The sequence below is a fragment of the Aulonocara stuartgranti genome (assembly GCF_965226115.1).
Source record: "Aulonocara stuartgranti genome assembly, chromosome: 3".
Classification (NCBI taxonomy): domain Eukaryota; kingdom Metazoa; phylum Chordata; class Actinopteri; order Cichliformes; family Cichlidae; genus Aulonocara; species Aulonocara stuartgranti.
The window spans coordinates 34,766,050-34,788,326 of NC_138941.1; the positions used below are offsets into that span (position 1 = coordinate 34,766,050).

Consider the following 22,277-nt stretch of genomic DNA (forward strand, 5'->3'; position numbering starts at 1 on the left):
AGCTTGCAGAAGCAGCAGCAGCAGCTCTGCAGTCTTTCTAGGCCCAACTTTAATGGCCTCATATGAGATTTGCAAACAGGTTGCCTGAAGTGATGCTGTGGTTAATGCGTACACCCACCTTGTCCCAAATACATCAAATATGGCTGCTGTTTGAAAACTAGTGGCATCTCACAGACACCCACAGGGTGTTTTTTGGTGTGACTGTGATACCAAACTAGATTGCGGCAATAGTGAGATGGAGCTTACTACCAACTTGGCACGTATGGATGCTTGCAAAGCAGCCAGTGAGTGAAAGGAGGAGTAAAAATACTGCAACTGCTACCTTTTAGCCTCCTGGTAGTTTGACCTGTGGTATGGATGTGAACAACCTAGGTCACCTCATTGAGTTATCGCATTCACAAGATTTAGAGAAAACTTGCCCTTCTACCTTCTACGTGAGGTCGAGGTCACTAAGATTCAAACCTATATGAGATTTTTTTGTGGATGTCCGTGTGGTATGAATTTGAAAATCCTACGTCGACTTCACAAACTTGGATTTCCACTCCACTGCAGTGGACAATACCCCATCGACCTTTTATGGCTAATGGGGTAAAAAGCATTTGAGAATGAAATGAAGCCGTATACAAACTCCAAACAAGGACACAACCCTCAGTCTCCTTGATGTCAAAGCTCTCAGCCAAATCTTCAACTTCCAAATGTGGACTTTAAAGACGACCCTTGGAGTCAAGGCCCCGACACCCAGGGGCATCATTTACACCAGCAACATGTAACAGGACTGGCGGGACTGCCTGGAGATGAGAACACCTTAGAACGACCCCTGAATGTTATAAACAAATCAGCCGTTTGCAGAGTAATTCCACTTCAAGCTTTTAACATCTTTTGATGACACAACAATTTTTATGCCATCGCTAAAGGAAGTTTTTGACACTGACACAGCAGGAAAATAAATGAACTCATCAAATATAAAGCAGCAAGCTTTACTTATACAAATGCAGAATATGGTTGCCACATAAGGCACGTCTGTATTGCCTTCAGCTTTTATTAGCGATGCTGCTTAATAACTAGCCATTTGGTTGAATTACGTAGACCCATTTAGGTAGCTGTAAAAGCAGTTTGCCAATCAGAACCTGGCATTTGAAGCAGATCCTGGCTCCAAAAAGGCCATTTGATTTTGGTGTCCATCCTCTAGATGCATTAATCAAAATGAACTAAAACCAACAAAGCAGCCTAAAGCAGGATTTAATTGCTGTGTGTAAAGGTCTCAGAAATCAGCACGACTGCATTAATGACGATGAACTAAGCGCACGTTCACTGGCTTCTCAGGCCACGAGTCACTTTTATAGCAGTACTTGCAAAAGATGACTCAGATGTAGGTAGAAGTTATTTTCCTTGGTTTGGGTTCGTCTGCTGCAGTAGAGAAGGACGACTGAAATAAAAAAGACACGGCGCTTTCCAGCTCTGCTTTCATGTGTCACTGATTGACCTCAATGGCTAAATCTCCCGTTCCCATCTTTTCACAGTTTTTGTTTGCAGCCATTGCCGAGCAACCTCACTTATCGGCCTAATCTCAAAAAATTGGATTTCCTCGTGTTCCTGAAACACCTGGGTTTGTGCTTTTGCAGGGAATAATATGGCGTCTTGCAGTGCAGGTTGCTGTTCTTATTGTTATTTATAACCCTAAATTGGGTCAGGCCATAACAACATATCTTATTTGTATTCCCACAGCGACAAAGGAGCTGTTTGTGAGAGACAGCAAAAGAAGGTCCCGCGAAGCCAAGAGGAACAGCATTGCCAGCGTCCACTCAAAAACTGAGCAAACCACCGGGAAGAGTGGCAAGTCCTTCAAATTTATCACAGATTATTTTTTTTTAAATTAGGCAAACATAGATTTATTAGCAATATTTTAAATTTAAGAGTTTTAAAAGCTCGTTAAATGAACTGCACTTCCTGTTTAAATCTTGGTCTTTTTTTTGTTTCTCATCTAGAAAAGTTCACAAGTAAAGTTGAAGGTAAATACTCTGTTTTGTCCTCAATGGTTTGATCTTTACAACTGTTATTTTTTTCACACCACATCCTTTGTTTCTCAGTTATTAATTTGATATAGTTTGGCTTCAGTTTGATTGTTTCCCCTCAGGTGAGACAGCATAATACCAAGAAAAACTCACTTTCAAGCAGGCTTCCCTTTCACTACACATTATCTCACCTGTTTTTCACTCCTTAAATGTGTGCCTTGCATCACAAAACTGGCCTTTGATTCAAGCTTTTTTGTAAATTTTCACAGTGAATCCTGTAAAGAAAAGAAAAGTGCTTCTTAATAATGAAAATATGTAAAACAAAAGGTGTCCACGGCCTGTGTTTGTCAGTGTTTTCCTTTTGAGTCAGGCCTAGATACATGAAATGAGTAAAATTGCCACTTTGAGGAATGAGCTAGTGCTGCTGGCCAGTTTAACACTTAAGTTATATTTGATCAGCCCATTAGTGGTGCTGAAAAGCATTCTCAGCAGATCTTTTACATAGGCATAGATGATAAATAATGCTGAAGGTTAACGCCTATTCCAGACATAAGGAAGAGCCCCAGTGACAGCGGGAGGGGATCCGCGGTCATCACCGGATGGAAGCTGATCAGACAGCAGTTCCTGGCGCTCTTTATTAAGCGCTTCCACCACGCCCGAAGGAGCCGCAAAGGACTCATTGCCCAGGTAATGGCCTCAGTCTGTCATATTGATGGATTGAAGGGTTATGCTAGTAGGGTTGCATGGGAGGATCAAGGTAGGATTGCGCAAAATACATGTTAGCTTTCAAAATCAGTTAATGGCATATGTGATAGAGTGAGCTCATTTAAAACCTGGATGGAAGACTCATCCATCTTGATGGAGTCAATAGTTACGGGGTTTAAAATGTTGGGAGAGAAATCGAAACTGACGGCAGAATATGAGCGTTGAAAGATGTGAACGGCAGCGTCCAGGATGATGTAGCGTCGTGTCAGTAAAGTGCACGTCCGATGATCATCTCTATCTCCCTGACGGCACACGTGGGTGTACCAAAAGCATGCCCAGAGGACAAAAGTCAGGCTGCGATTGGTGCGGTGGAGGAGGTTTGAGTGTTTGGATCCAATCAGTCAGTTTCTGTAACTGGAAAAGAAAATGTCAATATCTGAGTCCAGGTATATATTTTTCAGTGTCAGCGTCGCACTTTGAAAGAACAGCACGTCTGCAGGCGGGAAGCCGTGAATCCGTTTGTGTGCTGGCTTCAGTTAGCGCCATCAGTTTCACCTGATCGCCCTGATTGGCACCAGAAAGCCAAAGTGACACCCATGATTTGTTTTTCCTTCATTCCACCGCGTGCTAATCATGTGCTTTCATTAGCCACGTATTAAATGCAATCGCATAACAATTACAGAGACGACAGATTGCCGTTAGCTTATTAAGTGTATGTCTATGTTATTTTGCTCCTCATAAACATAATTTCAGAAGTCAAAACCAATAAGCAGACGTAATTTAAACAAGTCAAAACCAATTTCAGTAAACAGCAGTTTTCCAGGTACTTCATTGATTATTTTCTCAACTTGTAAAAAGTGTGTTCTGACCTAAAGTGTGCTTGCGCTCACACGCGCGCACAAACTCCTTGCGTACGTAGACGTCGTGCCGTTGCATGTGACAGCAGCCGTTGTGGGGAACTAACCGTAGCTGAAAACTAAAGAGTGCAGCTCATCCTTTCCTGTGTGAGAGGAAGGAGGAGAGAGGAGGAGAGCGAGCAGTGTTTCACCTTTGCGAGGTGCGGGCTCTTCTTGTAATTTGCTGCAGTAACAGCCCCCCATTAGTCACTGTCAATCTCGGACGTCCCTCTTTAGTGGGGACGCAGAGCAGGAATAGAAGGATAAGTGTGTGAATGCGGATGTACAAGGGAGCACATTGTCTGCAAGGGCACACCTCACGGCTCTTCCTCTTTATTCATTTGGTTAAAGGGTTTCTTCCCCCCCCCACCCCCGCCCTGTCATGTCAACAGCTCCCATTGTCAGCAGATATGATTGTGTAGTGAGGTAATCTGCTCCAATACAAATGGTTAGGGGAATATAAAAGAGATTGCAGCGAGAAACACAAAAGGAGTGATTTATGGGGCTGGAAGTTGGGGACGGGTGAGTCTTGGCAGTGTCAGAATCGGGCAGAAGCGGTTATTGGTTATGTTGTGGCGCCGAGGACTTGAAGGCTTCTCGTGTTTGGGGCTCACTCTGAACTGAACTGACTGCAACTCCCCATTTAAGCACTAACAGGAAAATAGTTGATAAAGTATTAATTTGTTCAGTTTAACTGTGTTTTTCTTTTTGTTTAAAGTTGTGGATATCAACTTTTATTAGCAATAACAAGCACTTTAGTGGGCTAATCTTATACTGGGGCTTGAGCTTGGTGCAGTTCATACCCTTTATTTAATGTTCTTCTGATTGGCTGCCCCTCTAAAACAGAAGGCTTGAAGAGTATGTAGGTGCTCACAGCTAGAGCTATGGGCCTATGTATTTCACATGGACACACAAGTAGAAAAACAACAGTCTAAAACTGCACATTTACAGCAGCACAAAGCTTTCAGTCCACAAAGATTACATGTAAATACACTGATTTACATCATCTGACGCTTCAGCCATGTGTTAATATGAATATCCACCACTGTTTATATGTATATAGACTCACTGGCTTTATTAAGTGCATCTGTTCAGCTGCTTGTTGATGCAACATTAATATTAAGCCGATCACATGGCAGCAACTCAGGACGTTTAGGCATGCAGACGTGTTTAAGCCGACCTTCTGAAGTTCAAACTCAACTTTAGAAGGAGGTGATTTGAGTGACTTTGAAGGTGGCGTGGTCGTTGTTGGTGCCAAACGGACTGGTCTGAGCACGAAACCATCTCTGGAGTTTACAGAGAATGTTCTGAAAAAGAGAAAATGTCTAGTGAGCTGCGGATCCATGGGAGAAAATGCCTCGTTGATGCCGGAGGTCAGAAGAAAAATCAGACTGATTTAAACCGAGCAGTCAATACAACAGCCGCTTGTTACAACCAAGGTATGCAGAAGAGCATCTCTGAGCCTTTAAGCAGATGGCTACAGCAACAGAAGACCACACAACGGGTGACACTAATGTCAACTAAGAACAGAAAACTGAGGCTACAGTTTACACGGGCTCACCAAACTTGAGCAATAGAAGGCGGGAAAGACGCTGAGCCAGGGCTCTAGACTAACTTTTTGACATGGGCGCACCGGTACGCCTAACTTTAAAAATTTAGGCGTACCGGCACAAAAGTTAGGCGCACTCAAATTTTTCAACCGCATCGCTTAACACCGCAGTTTTACATGTGCACTTTCTTTGGGGGGGGAAGTCCATACAGACAATATTAATTTCTAAATTATTAACTAACAAACTTGTGCTTAAAGTGCTTTGTCAATATTGTAGAAAATGTTAAAAACTTAATCATCATCTTGGCCTCCTCTGACGACCTGTTTGCTGCTGTCTGCTGCTGAAAGGCCGTGGGGAGAGGGGACACTTGGGCAGTGCATTTACTGCAGCATATAATGTGTTTTCTGGATACACTGTGCTTTTTCAGCATTCAAATATTGATGGCACCGTGTCAGAGCACTGGCTATGAATTTCAGACAGATCAGGCCTTAACTTAACAAAAAAGTTATCAATAGTTCTTTTCATCTTTTCTTATTACCCACAGCTACAGTACATCCACTTCTCTCAGGCCTAGGCTGCTCACTAGGGCTGAGTATCATCACTGATTTCTATAATCCATTCAATTCCGGTTCTCAAAGTCCTGATTTGATTCAATTTAGCCTCAGACAGTCAGAAATATTATAATTCTGATCATTTATCAGTACTGATACACATGAGACTTCATCAGAATTGTGAAAATCACAGCAGATGCCTTTGTGTGAAAGTAACTGAGAATAAAACACAGGAAAACATGAAGGAGATTTTCCTGGTCTGGCTTTTTATAGCAGATAACCTTAAAAATATTCTGCAATTTTGCATAATTTTAAGAAATTTAAATTTCTTCAGTATTGAACAGCAGAAATTAGGCTTTCTTGTCCGAGGTCATTTAAGTGAAAAAAAGAAAAAGCGCTGTAAACAACGCTAGACTGGTGGGTAATAAGCGAATGAATAATGCAGAAAACAGATTTGAGACGGGAAACTGTTCCTGAAGTACAGAGAGAGAGAGAGCTGTGCAGGAAGTGTGATTTTTATCGTGGTGGAAGCAAAACAGCAAAAGTCAGAGGGGATTCATGACGACATTGATCAAATGTGAAGCGCAGTTTGCTGCTTCTTTTGCTGCAGGCTCGGTGAATTTTGGTTGGAGAGAGGCAAAACCTGCAGCTCAGAATCAGCGCAAAAAGACGTAAACACAGCGCGGACCCGAAGAATCGCTAAGCTCCGACAGCGTGTCCGTGTTCAGGCCGTCGGGTGAGAAAGCCGAGAAAGACGAAGCTGATTCTGATGTGTTGGGTCCGCTCCGTGTTTAGGTCTTTGTGTGGAATCCGTTAATGAATTGATATCGCTTTATTCAAGCTACTCACCTCTCTCTTCCACCTGCACTTTCAACTGGACCACGGCCAATCAGAGAGGTCCCGCCCCTGACTATCTCTGATTGGTTTAGTCCACGATAGGGGCATAATGTGTGTCTGTTGTTGACCACACGGAGAGTTACAGAGATTTTTTTTTTGTTACCGGAACAGTTGGTCGCACCTGTGCGACCAAATATTTATTTTTAGTCGCACCACTGAAAAATTTGGTCGCATTTGCGACCAAATTGGTCGCACTCTAGAGCCCTGCACTCTATCTGCTTTTGATTAACAATGCGAGATAAATAAATAAACACAAAAGCATGGATCCATTCTGTCTTGTATCAATGGTTCAGGTGCCGATCTTCTGACGGATACTTCCAGCAGGTAAAGCCTAACCATCTCCATCTGGATTCCTCAACATGACAGTTCACTGCACTCACAGTCACCAGCTCTCCCTCCAACAGAGCACCTTTGGGATGCCCTGAAACGTGAGATTGACATCACAGATTTGCAGCAACTGTGCGACGCTTTCATGTCAACGTGGACCAAAATCTCTGAGGAGTGTTTCCAGCACCTTGTTGAATGTTCACCAAATGTCTAATCCTGTCCTAGCAAGGTGTACCTAAAGTTACCATATACCATGGAAAACAAGGAAAAACATAATATCCCTCTTTAAGACTGCAGAAAAATATTCAATGAGCTGCTATTATCCACTTTAATGCAAGCTGTGGCATTAAATTTATTATTCACCGGTGTAATTGGATTGACACGAATGGTTGTTTTGTAATGAGGCTTTTGACTTTGCTGCAAAAAGAAAAACACACACACACACCACAACACAACACATCTTATTCAACTTGTGTTTTTACCCATTTTGCATATAATCCCATCCTCTACTTTAAATCCCCTCCAAACTTGAGAATGCGATAAACTCATGCATTGTTCATGTGAGTGCTTTGGCTTTGTGAGCATAATGACTTCTCCCTGTTTTTTTGCCGATTTCTCTCAATGGAAGAAGTGCCAGCTGTCACCTGCAATTACTGCCGAGAGAGGGAGGGAGAGCGAGGGAGCAACAGAACAAGAATAGTTCCTTCTCTCTGCGGTCTGCCATTAAGCTTTTCAGTCTCATTGCTGCTCTTTATCTTCCCTCCAAGCACATTTCCGTGGCCATGGCTCCATGTAGTAAATTCAGGATTTCAATTGTAGCATCTTGAATTGGCCTTGCAAATTGCATGCCCTGCAATTAATCAAGTGTGTGCAAACCTCCCCTTTGCTGCCGAGCGCACCCCGACCTATGAATGATTAAACAGTAAAGATATCTCGCACTCCCCCCCCCCCCACACATACACAGACCTTTTCGTCAGCTCTAACAATATAATGAAAAGCAAATTACATGATGAAGAAAAGAGGATTTGGAGGGTGGTGGGTGGGGGGTAGTATTGTTGCAGTGTCTGGTTTTTTTTTAAAACACATACACACACACACCCTCAAGACAAGAGAATTGCGAGAAACTAATTACATCAGAGTGGCCAGATGATGGTGGCAGTGTTGGAAGTGTTTAATCAAACTCATAAAGCATGGAGAAGTGCCCAAACAAGTTGGCGGGGAGCATATTAATGTGTACACATTATTGCGTCGGTGCCCCGCCGCTGTAGATCGCATCAGTCCGGACCGCGCCACGTGGAATGCAATAACAGCGCGGCGGCTCGGTGGAGACGCGGCGGTGAAATCGATCTCTCGTCGACCGTTCCGAGTGCATAAAACGCGCGCGTGGGTCGTACGTGCAGGGATCCTAAAACGATGCATAATAATGATTGTTTGTGTTTGTTTAAAAGGAATGTGGCTCCGACTCCGTCCACCCGCTGCGTGCTGTGACGTTATATTGGCGATAAAACGAATACAACTCGCTTCCTGCATCTGTGCAGGAACTGTGCAGCACATCCATGATTAAATGGAACTTCAAGGCTTTAAAATTTAAAAAAAAAAGGAAGCATGAAGGATTTGTGTTTCTGATTTTGCTCGAGAAACTTTGGCGAGTCGTAAAACTGTTTCAGTTTCGTTACTTTCTCCTTTTTTTTATCTGCTGCAATTATTTCCCTAGACTTCAGCGAAATCTGTTTTAATTGATTTCTGTTACATTTTGCTTCAAAAGAGTAAGATAAATGTCTGGGGCAGAGCAGAAACTGTTAAAAGGAAAAAAAAGAAAGTTGTTTTTGTTTTTTTTTTACTGTTAAATTTGTCACCATCCTCCTAGGTGGTCTTGCCTGCTTTTTTTGTCTGCCTGTCTCTGATCTTCTCCCTCATCGTCCCGCCGTTCACCGAATTTCCACCCCTGGAGCTGCAGCCCTGGATGTATGGCCTGCCTCAAACCACCTTCTATAGGTAACGTGTTTAAGATGTAGTAATGATTTGTGGTTTTTCTTCGGGTATCAGTTAAAATGGCATTTTAATCGAGTTCACCCCAGATTCTAATTTAGATTTGAGCCTTAACAACAACCTGTGATTTATTTTAGATTTTTTTTAAGTTTAGGAGATACTGCTGCTGAATGATGTCATACAACAGTAACATCAGTAAGGTTATTGCAGTTTCATGAAACCGAATCAACGTGATTTTCACAGCGAAGGAATCTTCTAACAAATGATCTGTACTGTTATCCGAGGCAGATGGGGTCTGAATAATTTAAGGGAGCAGTGGGTAGTTGTAATAGCAGACATGGTTGAGTAGATAAACAACACACTCTGCAACTGTGTAGGAAAGTTCAACTTCAAAGATGGAAAAATCAAAGCGCAAAAAATGCAAAAATGTTACAGAAACGGGCCTCGCCGTTTCATTTCTGAGAGATGATCTCGCCGAGGACGTCGATCTGGACACCGCCCGTCCTCGGCTGCCGTTCAGCATCATTGCAAATAAATGGCAAAGCTTGTGACAAGGCCCGGCTCCAGTGGACTTTGAAAGCACTTCAGGAGGCGCGTGCGGCGCGCTGATATGCACCACTGTAAATCACTCCATCTAATATTGCTGCTTTGGTGTTGTTACCACAGCGCCCATTGTAAGCGCATCGTGTAAATGGACTGGTGCTTATATAGAGCTTCTCCTCTAATTGCGCTCTCAAAGCACATTTCATTACAAGCCCCATTCACCAAATCACACACACACAGATCCATACGGTGCTTACTCTATGGCCCCAGCACCTGGACTGAGCCGGGCGACTCGGGTTAGATGGCCTCTAATAACTCCTGAGCCACAGCCGCCCACGGTGATGTCATAGCTTTGCAACTTTGGGGAAGGAGGATGGAAAATAATTGCAGAAATACTTTTGGAAGTCAGGTGAAGTGAAAAGTAAATGTTGCCTTTGGACTTAATTTACCATTTTTTTTGTCTTTTATTATTATTATTCTCTCCACTTTACAGCTTTTCTTTTGTTAGTTTTAGGCAACAGTAATACTTAAATTATGGAACAACCCATGCTTTTAAATAGATTTGTTAGAAAAGCCTGAAGGCGTACTGAAGTATTTCTCCAATTTTCTTTCCCCCCCCCCGCCCGAGCCTCAAGGATGATGATGATGGTGATGAGCTGGTAGTTAAATACCTCCACGTTCACACAAAATTGCTGTAACATGACCCTTTCGATTTAACAACCTGAGTGCTGCAACAATTTAATCAACATTTGCAGCTTCCGTCAAGGCCAGCGAACTACTCGTAATTCATCCTGCGCTCCTGTGACGAAGAGGTGTTTGTTAGTTATTCAGCCTACAGGTGTTTCATTTCCCACTGAGGCACTTTGAGGAAATTCGCTCAGAGGATATCGAGGCATAATAGGTAATAAGTGTTGCCTCGTGAGAAAGTGGCTCGTTCAAGACAGAAACAAAGCTGTTGGTCGGAGTGAAGATATGATGTAATATAGAGCCTGCATTCTAGTCATCTGGATCATAAACTTTAGATTTTAGTTCTGTTTTATTTCCGTTACCACTAACTGAAACATTTTAATGCTCTTTTGCAGCAGAATTTTATGGTTGCTTTCATAACACTTTATGTAATTACAAATGACACTTCCTGCAGATTCAGTTTACATGACTTACTTTACCCTCCTGCATCAGTTTACTCTGCTACGTTTTGTGCTGCTATGAAGTATACGCACGTCTTTCTTTAGACCACAGTTTTGACATCACATGCTGGACAGGTTAAATATATAAACAGGCATTTTTTTTGATGATTTCTGATGAGGTGGGGTAAACCCTGGACAGACAGCTGTGAGGAGAAACAGCTAACCCTTTTTCTAGTTTTCATGCAACCTGTCCAGGATGTACCCAAGTGGATAGATGGATGGAGTCACCAGAGTCTTCCTAAAACTTAAAACTGACGGCATTGTTAGCAGCAGCCCTAGAACTTGTCACCGCACTGAGAGCTGCTAATAAGTCATTTAAAAAGTCTTTTAAAATGTACAGTGAGGTTTTAGGTGATTCTCACATACACGAAAGGCCATTTAAAAAATGCAACTGAACCATTGCCTTTGCCAAAATGCAGTGCTGTCTCTCTCCGTGGTGCTGAAACAGACCTAAGTGTGAGCCTCGCTCTGTCCGTGGTGCTAATTCATTCAAGTCTCTTTCCACAGTGCTGAAATCCAAAACATGCTGTATAAAATAAAAAATAAAAACAAAACATGATTTAGATGTGAAGTGACTTTATTATTTTTAAATATATGCTCATTTAAAATTTTAATAGTTGGGACATTTGCTCTGTGGACCAACAGGGTTTTTTTTTTTCTGTTCTGTGTCGTCACGTGGCCTTCATTTGACTTTCTGCAGTTATCTTCAGTTCATCTATGCTGTGTCATTTTGACTAGATAAACTCTTCATTAGTTCCGCTGTTTCTGTGTGTATGCACAAGTCTTCGTTTTACAACCGTCCAATAGTTTTATTATCTTTAATAACATGGTAACCCAGCCATTGTTAATAGCAAAACAGATGGCTGCACATAATCCATTTTTACAATCGGACCACTTCAATCGCGCTCGCTGGTGGCCAAGAAAATGACCGCGTGACCTTCACGGAGACGCCTCTAAATGAGACAATGAACACTGTATTAATCCAAACGGTTGGCCGGGCTGTGGCTACAGCTGGCAGGAAGCCATCGCTGTGGTCTCTATGAAACACTGTGTTTTAACTCCCACAGTACCCTTAAGATAAAGGGCAGCGTGTGTGTGGTTAGTAATGAGAACAGGACTGGAATGTGAAGACTGTTTAACTGAGACCGGGCTTAGATATGTACAGGACACTGGGATAATAATGAAAGGCTTCGAGGAGCCCGTACTATACACAGAATCTCGATTAGGCTCATATCGGCTCGTGCTTGCACTGAGCTCGGGCTATAGACATAATCGCTTTACAGTCGATAATGTTTAAATAAGTGATGTCAAAGAAGTTTTGACTCTCTGGCCGAAAAACGGAGTTGGTAAACTCTGAGATTTTTCTCTCATTCTCAGTTAAGATAACTCCAGCAGCACCGAGCATTGCTATTGAGCGTTTCAACACATCGAATCCTCGAGGCAGCGTGTTTCATTTCTTCTCAGGAGTTCTTGAATGTAAAGATTTGTTTGGCATTAATGGTCACTCCAATCTTCTCTTCTTTGTCAATATGGAAAATGAATTAGACGGCACTCTAAATGTCCCAATCAAGTGCTGCAGGAGACGATAGACAGGACTTCTAAAACAAATATCTATAGAACCTCAGATACTGGTTTTTCTGATTGAACTAGCTCTGAAGTTTCACTTGATTTAACAGATTTATAACAGTCATGTTGTTTTGGACCTTATAAAAGGTCTTAAAAGTCACATAATGTTACTGCTCTTCAGTCTTTTATATATATAAACTGATGTATATACATACACAAAACTATTAACAATAAATTATTATTAATTATGACATACAAAAACTAATGTAATGGTTGTATCTCATGCCTAAACAAAACAAATCCCAGATGCCTGGGACTGTCTGGGAGTTTCATTTTGGCAATACACTGGTGGAACGTGTGTGATGATGATAGCTAAGACTCCCCGCTTCCTGCTCTTTACTCTGTGGAAGTGGGAAGATGCTCATTTAACAAGAAATACCTTGAGAATACACAACTGGCGATTAGACTGCCAGTTATAGAGTGAGGAGCTTGGTCTCAGAGTAGAGTTGCTACTCCTCCACACTGAAAGAAGCCAGTTGAGGTGGTTTGGGTATCAGATCAGGGTGTCTTCTGGACAACTCCTAGGTCTAGGTGAAGTTTTTCAGGCATGTCATACTAGGAGGGGGCCTTAAGTCAGGGGTGTCCAACTCCAGGCCCCGAGGGCCGGTGTCCTGCAGGGTTCAGATATCACCCTGGTCAGCACAGCTGAATCAAATGATTAGTTCATTACCAGGCCTCTGGAGAACTTCAAGACATGTTGAGGAGGTAATCTAACCATTTAAGTCAGCTTGCTGGATCAAGGACGCGTCTAAAACCTGCAGGACACCGACCCTTGAGGCCTGGAGTTGGACACCCCTGCCTTAGGGTAGACCCACAACATGCTTAGACCGCTGCCGCCATGACCTGGACTAGATAAGAGTCAGAAAAAGGATGGATGGATGGACACCGACATGACTTTAAGCTGGTGAATTAACACTTCCCCTGCTAGAGTAAAAGTGTTGACCCATCCTTCATGATTTGTATTTTGCTTCCAAAAAGTCGGGTTTTAAAGAATTTTGTCTTCACTGACCTCTAAATCACACAAGCATTAAAAAACCATCAGCCTGTCACAAAAACACTGTTTATTTCTGAATGTGTTGCCTTATAACGAGCAGATTTTCAGTCGTGATTTGTGCACAGTTTGGCCTAAAAGGGACATTAAAACAGTCTTTAAATTTTACTTTACCCGTAGACACCCTGTTCTCATGTTCCCCATTATGCAGCGATTCTGCCACAACAGGCCATTGTCCAAGTTCATTCTCTTTCATAATGCCTATTTAATTCTTGTTTGTCTGTTTTATTGACATTGTGACAGACTGGCTGGCGCTCATGGATTAAATTGCTATGTGGACCTTCTGTGAGAGATTAAACTGAAATATTTAATGAGGAATTTTTCATTATTTTATGTTGAATTTTACAGCAACGATGGGCCAGGAAATATGGAGGTGTCCCAGGTGGTGGAAAGCTTGTTGAACAAGCCTGGCTTTGGGACACGCTGCATGAAAGGAGACCCTATACCGTAAGTAGGCTGGGTATACACGAGTCGCAAATTAAGAATCCAGCCAAACATCAAAACCAAACGATACTGACAGAGTCTGAATCTTTGCAAGCTGTGTATGTTTGGCGAGTTGTTATGCATGCGTGTATCAGCCTCTTTCCGACAAATCCAGCAGCAGGCATGGAGCTAGGAAAAAAAATGCTTGGCAGGATTTTGAAAACCAATTTGTAAAAACCAATTTGATCAATAAATAATGAGCTTTCTCTGCAGTCTTGATCAGGATAAGCTGAATAATGAATACCTGTTTAAACCTATGAGATGGAAATATTAAAGCGTTCGGAGTCCTCGGAAGTTCTTGTTTACGGCAGCTGCTCTGAATGCCCTGTTGTGCATGCATTATTAAAACACAAACTGTAATCTTTTAATTAAGTGGTTATTTTCCAGGAGTCTTAAAAATACAAAGCTGTATTAAAACGATGATAAAGCTTTGCTACTGTTATGATTTATCCCCCAAACACCACCAGTGTTTAAGAAAAAGTGGAAATAAGGCATACAGTGATGGATGTAGGTGACAGGGGTGATCGGTTGCCGGTGAAATATTCATGTTCATTTTCCTGCAGGAATCTACCTTGTTCCTCCACGGGGTCTGATTGGTTCACTCCCTCCGTGGATCAGTCAGTCGCTGACATCTTTCTGAATGGAAACTGGAGCATGTCTAACCCCTCCCCCGGCTGCGAGTGCGGCACTCCTAAACGGACAATGATGTTGCCCGACTGCCCGCCCGGCGCGGGCGGCCTTCCTCCGCCACAGGTTAGTGTCCGACTCCGGAAATCGTGTCTCTCTGTGGTGCAGTGGGTGGATCGGTCCGTACTGTATGTGAATTTATAGATTTATGAGATCGATCATGTGCAACAGTGAATGTTTCAGTATCTCTCTGAGGTCTGTTGAGCGAGACATGGAGCCGCTGCCTATTCAGGGGCCACTGCACCCAGCTGGATGTGTAGCGTTCTTTTCCCCTTTTTGGTAAAATGCATACATTTACTGAATGTGTGTCATGGAGGGATAAGCTGCAGTAAGAGAGCGGAGTGGTCTAAATGTAAAAAAATAAAAAATAACTCAGTGACACAACAGCACAATAAAAATGCTTATCATGGAAGCTTTTGGCTTGCAGTCTGAAAGTCCCAGTCAGCATCATTTTGATTTGAGAACGTAAAGGTACTTACTAACAAGGAATTTGCATTGCATTGCAAAATGTAAATCAGCCTTTTGTGCTGCTTCCCTTTTTGTGAACTAGCGAGCATGCATGAAAATGGGACCAAAATTGATTCTACTGAAAATATACCGACTTGGCCATTGCAAGTGATTCAGCTTGTTCCACACACCTGTTAAAATTCTCTTTAAATAAACCCATAGTGTGTCCTTTCAGATATACCCCAACTTTGCTACCTTGTAGAGTCCCTTAGGACATTTCATAGCATGCAGTTCCCAAATAGAATCTGCAAAGGACCTCACCTTTTCTGCTCAAACTCCAAAGTCCTGAGCACTTTGGCTCTACACGTCAATCCGGTCGTTAAGTGATGACGTGACGAATCCTCTTCCGGGCCTAAAGTAGTCTGCGTTTAATATGGCTTTTGTGTTGTTAACATGTTTAATGTTTTGTATTTTCTTCTATTTAATCTCAAAAATCTCCTAAAACAGTCAGTGATCCCTGTTGACCTCCCTCGGCTTTGATTACCGCTAATCATTTATTTAAGCTCAGTTTTTAAAACCTTAGGATGTAACTACAGCCCAGCCCATGCAGCAGTATATGAATGACTAACCTCGTATTGTGGATGGATTATCTCAGTTGTTCTCCTGGCTGAAGTTTGGTCCTTTTACAGCATCCTGCCATGCGATTACATTTGTTCCTGACCACCGAGAACACTCACGTTAACTTTTATCGAGTGGAAAAAAAGTTAGCTTGTTTATATTATGCTAACATAGCTGTGTCGCTAGCGGTCACGTAGCACAACATTATATACCAGCTAGCCCAACTTCAGTAACCCTACAAACATCACTGCTGTTTAGTTTTCTGTCTTCATTTATGTTGGAAGTGATAACAGAGCTGTACGTTTTAATTTGTTTCCAAAACCCCGCAGTCAGGACATGCTATATTGTATTTAGATAGAAGCTAGCGAGCTAACTCCCTGCTAACTTCTAACTCCGTTAAATGTCATAAATTCCGTTTTCATGGATGCCTGGATGTTAAACTCAATTGTTACACCTGGTAGAGCAGAACGCTGATCATTTTATTAAAGATGAAATACTTTAGACAGTTTTTCAACTCTCAGTAATGCCATAGTGATCGTTTGATATATGGACCTGCAGCGGAGTTTAGGCCCAGACACGGCTAGTGACGTCAGACTTAACGACCGGATAGCAATACTCTATGGACCATAACTTTAACACTACACATGGCAGCTGGGGCAAATGTTGCATGGACCTGACCTGAAGGGGTTTGATCCAGGCTGGGATCGATTGACAAGTTAGAGACACAGCATCATTGTCTACCAGCTGCCACCTGCTGACTGAACCAATCACGGCACAGAGTGAAAGCGGTGTCTCATTTGGAGCTAAATGATTTGCACTGCTGTCTCCCAATGATAATGAGAAATCTAAGCTTGACAGAGAATGGCTGGAGAAGCTGTCACTGCACTCCAATGTCATTTTTATTAGAGATGGCTTTGTCTGTTTGCTCAGGCTTTGTGGCATGTGCCTGCATTTTAAGAGATTAGAATTTGAATGGCTCATGGCTAACCCCGGCTAAATCTGCCAATATTTTCTTCCTCTTGGAGACTTATGACGGTTGAGAATTTGTTTGTAGTAGTTTACCCTAGATAGAGGGTGGAAATGAGCAGGGGAGTGTTGATTGCTAATGCCTGAGGTTTGGCTTTGAAGTATTACAATTACAGAAGCTAATTCGCAGTTTTACATTTGGATCTTTATTTCTAGACGTGGAGGTCTGTGCTGATTAGTCCTGCAAGGCTGAGTGTCTGCATATTGTTATTATTTTTTTAATTTCTCCCGGTTTTGCATGGGCTTGCGTTGACAATGACATGCTACTTCTGGATGCTGGATAATACTTTGGTGAGTGGGCAGCCCAGTAATTACTGTTTTTCCCCTGGAGGTTTGAAGGTAAGCCAGCAGATACCAACTTCCCATGGCATCTACATTGATCGTGACATCAGATTTTTTTATTCTACAATTTTCAAACACTGTTGATCAAAATGTCTTTAACGCAAACACCAGAAATAACTCATGTTGGTGAGCTAGCTCAGGTAGCCTCACAGGTTTCTTCCTGTTAAAAGGGAGTTTTTCCTTCCCGCTGTCACCAAAGCACTTGTTTTGATAGATTATTTGATTGTTGGGGTTTTCTGTTTTCTTTGTGTGATAATGGAGTCTTTACCACTCAATATAAAACACTTAGGGAAGTTTTGTTGTGATTTGTTGCTATATAAATAACATTTAGTTGAATTGAAGTGAACTGAGAGAAACAAAACAGTAAATTTCCTCAGTGAGGTTTAAGGTGTTAACTTCTGTGGGTTAGGTTTTAAACAGCAATTGCAATATCAGTTTTTCAAAGCACTTATAGCCTTGGTTCAGTGATGAGAAAAATTACAATACTAATTGAGGCACATGAACTGAAATGGTTTAATTTGATAATTGCTGTGACATTTCCTCTTAAACCTTTGATGCATTTGGAGACGTCATATTGGAAGTGCTAAGAGACCGTGGTTAAAAAAAGGGTAAAACTGCAAAGTCGATAACCTCCAACAAGCACGACATTAAATGATATTCTCTAAAACTACTGGGCTCATTTGCCACTCATTTATTCCCCTACCTTATTCCTTTCACTCCCCCTATATACAGCACCACTCTGCAATCAGTGCACTTTCACACTCTGGATTGATCTGTAGTTCTTTGTTGAACTTGTGAGTCTCGCCGTGTGCTCCTTTCCACGACACGGCCCTCCAGGGCCATTTAAAAGGAGCACCTGTCCACGAATCATGCTAAAGGATGATCGCTGAGACAGTAAAACAAGAGTAGTGCCCTTTGTGTAACCTTTTCCCATCCCTGATGTTCCGTCTTAGCTCATGACAGCACTGTCAGGAGTCCCCCATTTGTTGAGGCGTTATTCTTGTCTTTGTATCCTCCCGATAGCCCCGCTAAGCTATGAAGGGCTTTCTTTCCCAAGCCTAATTTTTCATTTTTGCTCTTTTCCCCTTATCTCCATGTGCTTCTCAATTTTCAAACAACCCCTGTCCTTTTTCTTGCTCCTACTTTGGTGCTTAACTGAATTTCTACTTTATCGTGTCGTACTGTAAGTGGCTGGTCATTTTAGTACACTTAGCCACAGTAAAAAGACCATTTGTGAAGGCCAGTTTTGGCCTGCATCTTGTTAAATTCACTTGTGTCATTTCTCATTTATTTATAAAATCGAATTTGTTCCAATCCAGGTCCTGTAAATGGACTTTACTTTTTCCACAGAAACAACCTTGAGGATTTTAAGTTTTTATTGTACAATCTGCCACTAAAATTATTTTAAAGTTAGGATGAGAATAGAGCAGATGGAGAAGTAAAGATAGTGGAGAATCGGACAACGATAGAAAAGAGGAACCCATTAGATGTGCATCCCTCTAGCACAGTAGCACCACCAATGGCACAAATGACACAAAGGCCTGTAATTTCCAGATGTCCAAATTGTACGACTATACTTATCCGGTCGTTAAGTCTGACGTCACTAGCCGTGTCTGGGTCTAAACTCCGCTGCAGGTCCATATATCAAACGATCACTATGGCATTACTGAGAGTTGAAAAACTGTCTAAAGTCTTTCATCTTTAATAAAATGATCAGCGTTCTGCTCTACCAGGTGTAACAATTGAGTTTAACATCCAGGCATCCATGAAAACGGAATTTATGACATTTAATGGAGTTAGAAGTTAGCAGGGAGTTAGCTCGCTAGCTTCTATCTAATACAATATAGCATGCCCTGACTGCGGGGTTCTGGAAACAAATTAAAACGTACAGCTCTGTTATCACTTCCAACATAAATGAAGACAGAAAACTAAACAGCAGTGACGTTTGTAGGGTTACTGAAGTTGGGCTAGCTGGTATATAATGATGTGCTACGTGACACATAACATAGCGACACAGCTATGTTAGCATAATATAAACAAGCTAACTTTTTGATACCCGATAAAAGTTAACATGAGTGTTCTCGTGGTCAGGAACAAATGTAATCGCATGGCAGGATGCTGTAAAAGGACCAAACTTCAGCCAGGAGAACAACTGAGATAATCCATCCACAATACGAGGTTAGTCATTCATATACTGCTGCATGGGCTGGGCTGTAGTTACATCGTAAGGTTTTAAAAACTGAGCTTAAATAAATGATTAGCGGTAATAAAAGCCGAGGGAGGTCAACAGTGATCACTGACTGTTTTAGGAGCTTTTTGAGATCAAATAGAAGAAAATACAAAACATTAAACATGTTAACAACACAAAAGCCATATTAAACGCAGACTACTTTAGGCCCGGAAGTAGGATTCGTCACGTCATCACTTAACGACCGGATAAACAAGCCATGGCTGTGTCATGGAACAGAAATTGCAAGAGGAAGTTTAAAAAAAATCTGACTTTGAGAGTCACAAACATGAGAAATCAGGAATTGCAGAACAAGCCACAGTAGCAGTAATCACAGTGGCCAAACTAATCGACACCAAGGACATCCTAAAAAACATACAAGCAGGTGCCTCACACTCAGGCATAAGGGCATTCTGCAGAAAGTGAAATTACTTTGAGTTCACACAGCATGAAGGACACGGCGTATACAGACAGAAGATTAGACTTCGCTAAACATCATGAAAAGCAGTCTGATTAGTATTGGGAGCACATTCTTTGGCCAGATGAAACCGTGATAAATTAGTGCAATGATGTGGTTCACATGCTTTCACCTGGCCGGGACTTAGCGCAGTGAAATGCAAAATCCTGAAGTATATCACAGAGATCGGTGTGTGGCGATAACTAGCTGAGTGCAAAACAAGCGCAGAGACTGTGGGGTGCATTCATCAGCCTCATCCCCTGAGAAAAGCAGCTCCCACTCAATCAACGATCTTTGCAGACTTCACTTAGACACGCGTGATTCTCCTCACATTGCATTTGTCTGCGATGCATCACGAATATGAATTTAACCAAACATTTGCCACCCACTTTCATTTTCTGGCAATCAATTATTAGATAAGGCACGAAGGAATTAAAGTAAGATTGTGAGAGACAAGCCAGGAATATTTCCTAAAGACAACCAAGCAGCGATTTCTACAGAAGTGAGTGAACAGTGAACAAAAACAGCTTAAATAGTAGCTTTAGTTTCTTGGACATTAGGGAGGTATTTTGCTGGGAAAATAGCTTCATTTAATTGTTAAACACTGCAGTTTAGTTTTTATACAGGATTGCAAAAAGGTCATAGACACTGTACACAAGTTTCTAATCAGGAAAAAAGGGAAAAGTGTGACTTTGCTATCATGAAATGCAGAGATTGAGGAGCCAGAATGCAGACTGTGAAGACAGACTGAATTAACTAAAAGCAAACCTTTATTTAGGCATATGCAGATGATAAAAACAAAACGAAGCCAAGAAGCAAACAAAAAAGCAGACAGGAACAGACACAACAAACGACAAAGGGGAGACAAAACTATTATATACACACAGACAGAGTGATCAGGTAATTGAAAAGAGGAGGGTGACGAGACGACGCTGAAAACAATCCAGACAATCAAGACAAGAGGAGAGAAGCAAACTAATGCTTTGTTCCCGATGCCTCGGAAGTTGGACGTTGAAGCTCGGGATTGACGTCACTCAGTTTGCTTCAGCAGTAAAGTCAAAAAAGCTAGGAAAAAACTGACTTCTTTACTTAGCTAAACCATACGTGCAGTAAATGCACATCAGAACAATACTTAGTTTTGTGTACGTAAAAACACTGCGGCAGCACGTCCTGGTCAATGCTTTGTAACAACAGCGATGCAGCAAATTAAAAGTTTTATCCTTTCACTGCTGTTTACTTTCAGTGCCGTCTTGGATTATCGACTCAGGGTTGGTGGAGATGCTCCAACCGTCCGGGTTGGAAATCTCAGAAATTCAGTTTAAATACGACCTACCTGGAAATTTGCACAATCCTCGTATCTCCCATCCTAAGATTTAGTGCTGTGGTTGAGGGTAAAAGTTACACATTAATTATTTAAAAAATAAAATGTTTGAATTGCAGGGGGAAAAAAGCTTGTTATGATGTAAACACAAATATAGTAAATTGTTAGTGAGTTTTTAGTTATGTAAGAGCCGATATCCCACTGTTAAACCTGCACAGGTGCTTATCCACTTCTCTTGTATAGAACTGTGACCCCTAGCCCTCGACACTTCCTTCTCCAACCTCTGAAGCCTCCCTGCTGTTAACTGCAAGTCTACCAGTGGGTCAAAACATAGGCTTTAGTGTTTGGTATACAGTGTAGTACATAAGGTCGTGGCCACTCTCTTAGTGTTACCGTCCACAGTGGTATCCGGTACGAGCATCATTTTTCACGTGGAGAATTGCTGCCTGTGACGATTTATAATATCATCACAGATACAGAGATATCCGGACATATATAAACAATTGAACTTCTGCATATCACGTCCTCGCTGCATCGTTTACCTGTTGACAGTAGCAGGTTGCACTAAATTGATGTTACTCCGAGGCATGGACCACCCGTGGAAGCTGAACACATCATGAGGATGTGTTCCCTTTGACCGGAAAGCCTCCCATGTTGAATAAATCATGACAAAGCGTGCTGGCTTCACAGTACTTTTCTTTTTTATCTTTCATCCTGCCGAACCTCCGAATATGCCCTTGAGAAACTACAGAAAATACAAAAGAGAAAAAAGTGTGGACATGGCACCGCAGGAGGTAGTGTGAAATCATTGTTTCCATGGTAATGGCAGGCAACAGTAAGCCCTCTATCAATTCTAAGGTATTGACTCTCATTCGCTGGTGATATTTAACCTTCAAAGATGAATAGGCAGTCATGCGTGCGGAGGAATTGATAAAGCCGCCACTTTCAATGTATTACGATTGATGTCTTTATCATTTGGAGGCTGGCCTAACTACGGCTTGTTTGCAAATTACTCTCCTTGGCCTCATCTATCAGGCTATTGAAGTAGGGCATTGGATAGAGGAAAAAAGGGATAATTCTACATGGGAAATACAACTAGTATTGTGTAACTTTGCTTCTTGGTTTAAGAATTTGCTTAAAAACAAATGCCTTCAAGTGTTTGTTGAACTGAATGTATAATGTAACACAACCCCTGACTTCTCGCTGGTCTGTTCAGTGAGGGTCGGCGAGTCCGCTGTATTTGCAGCATCTTATGTAGTAATTTATTCATGCGGTTCAGTAAAACAGTAATGAATCCATAAACCTTACATATGAGGGCACGTTTTGTCTCTGACA

At 41.9% G+C, this 22,277-nt stretch overlaps 1 protein-coding gene across 5 annotated transcripts in view; it reads left to right on the forward strand.

Moving 5' to 3' along the window:
- LOC309703378 (phospholipid-transporting ATPase ABCA1) overlaps nt 1-22,277 on the forward strand; it is a 233,889-nt gene that overhangs the window by 130,824 nt on the left and 80,788 nt on the right. For all 5 annotated transcript variants that reach the window (XM_082528159.1, XM_082528160.1, XM_082528157.1 and 2 more), the window contains 6 exons: nt 1,726-1,833; nt 1,986-2,009; nt 2,560-2,699; nt 8,806-8,933; nt 13,683-13,781; nt 14,381-14,570. In XM_082528159.1, coding sequence (XP_082384285.1) covers nt 1,726-1,833; nt 1,986-2,009; nt 2,560-2,699; nt 8,806-8,933; nt 13,683-13,781; nt 14,381-14,570 — 689 coding nt within the window. The remainder of the gene's footprint in view (nt 1-1,725; nt 1,834-1,985; nt 2,010-2,559; nt 2,700-8,805; nt 8,934-13,682; nt 13,782-14,380; nt 14,571-22,277) is intronic.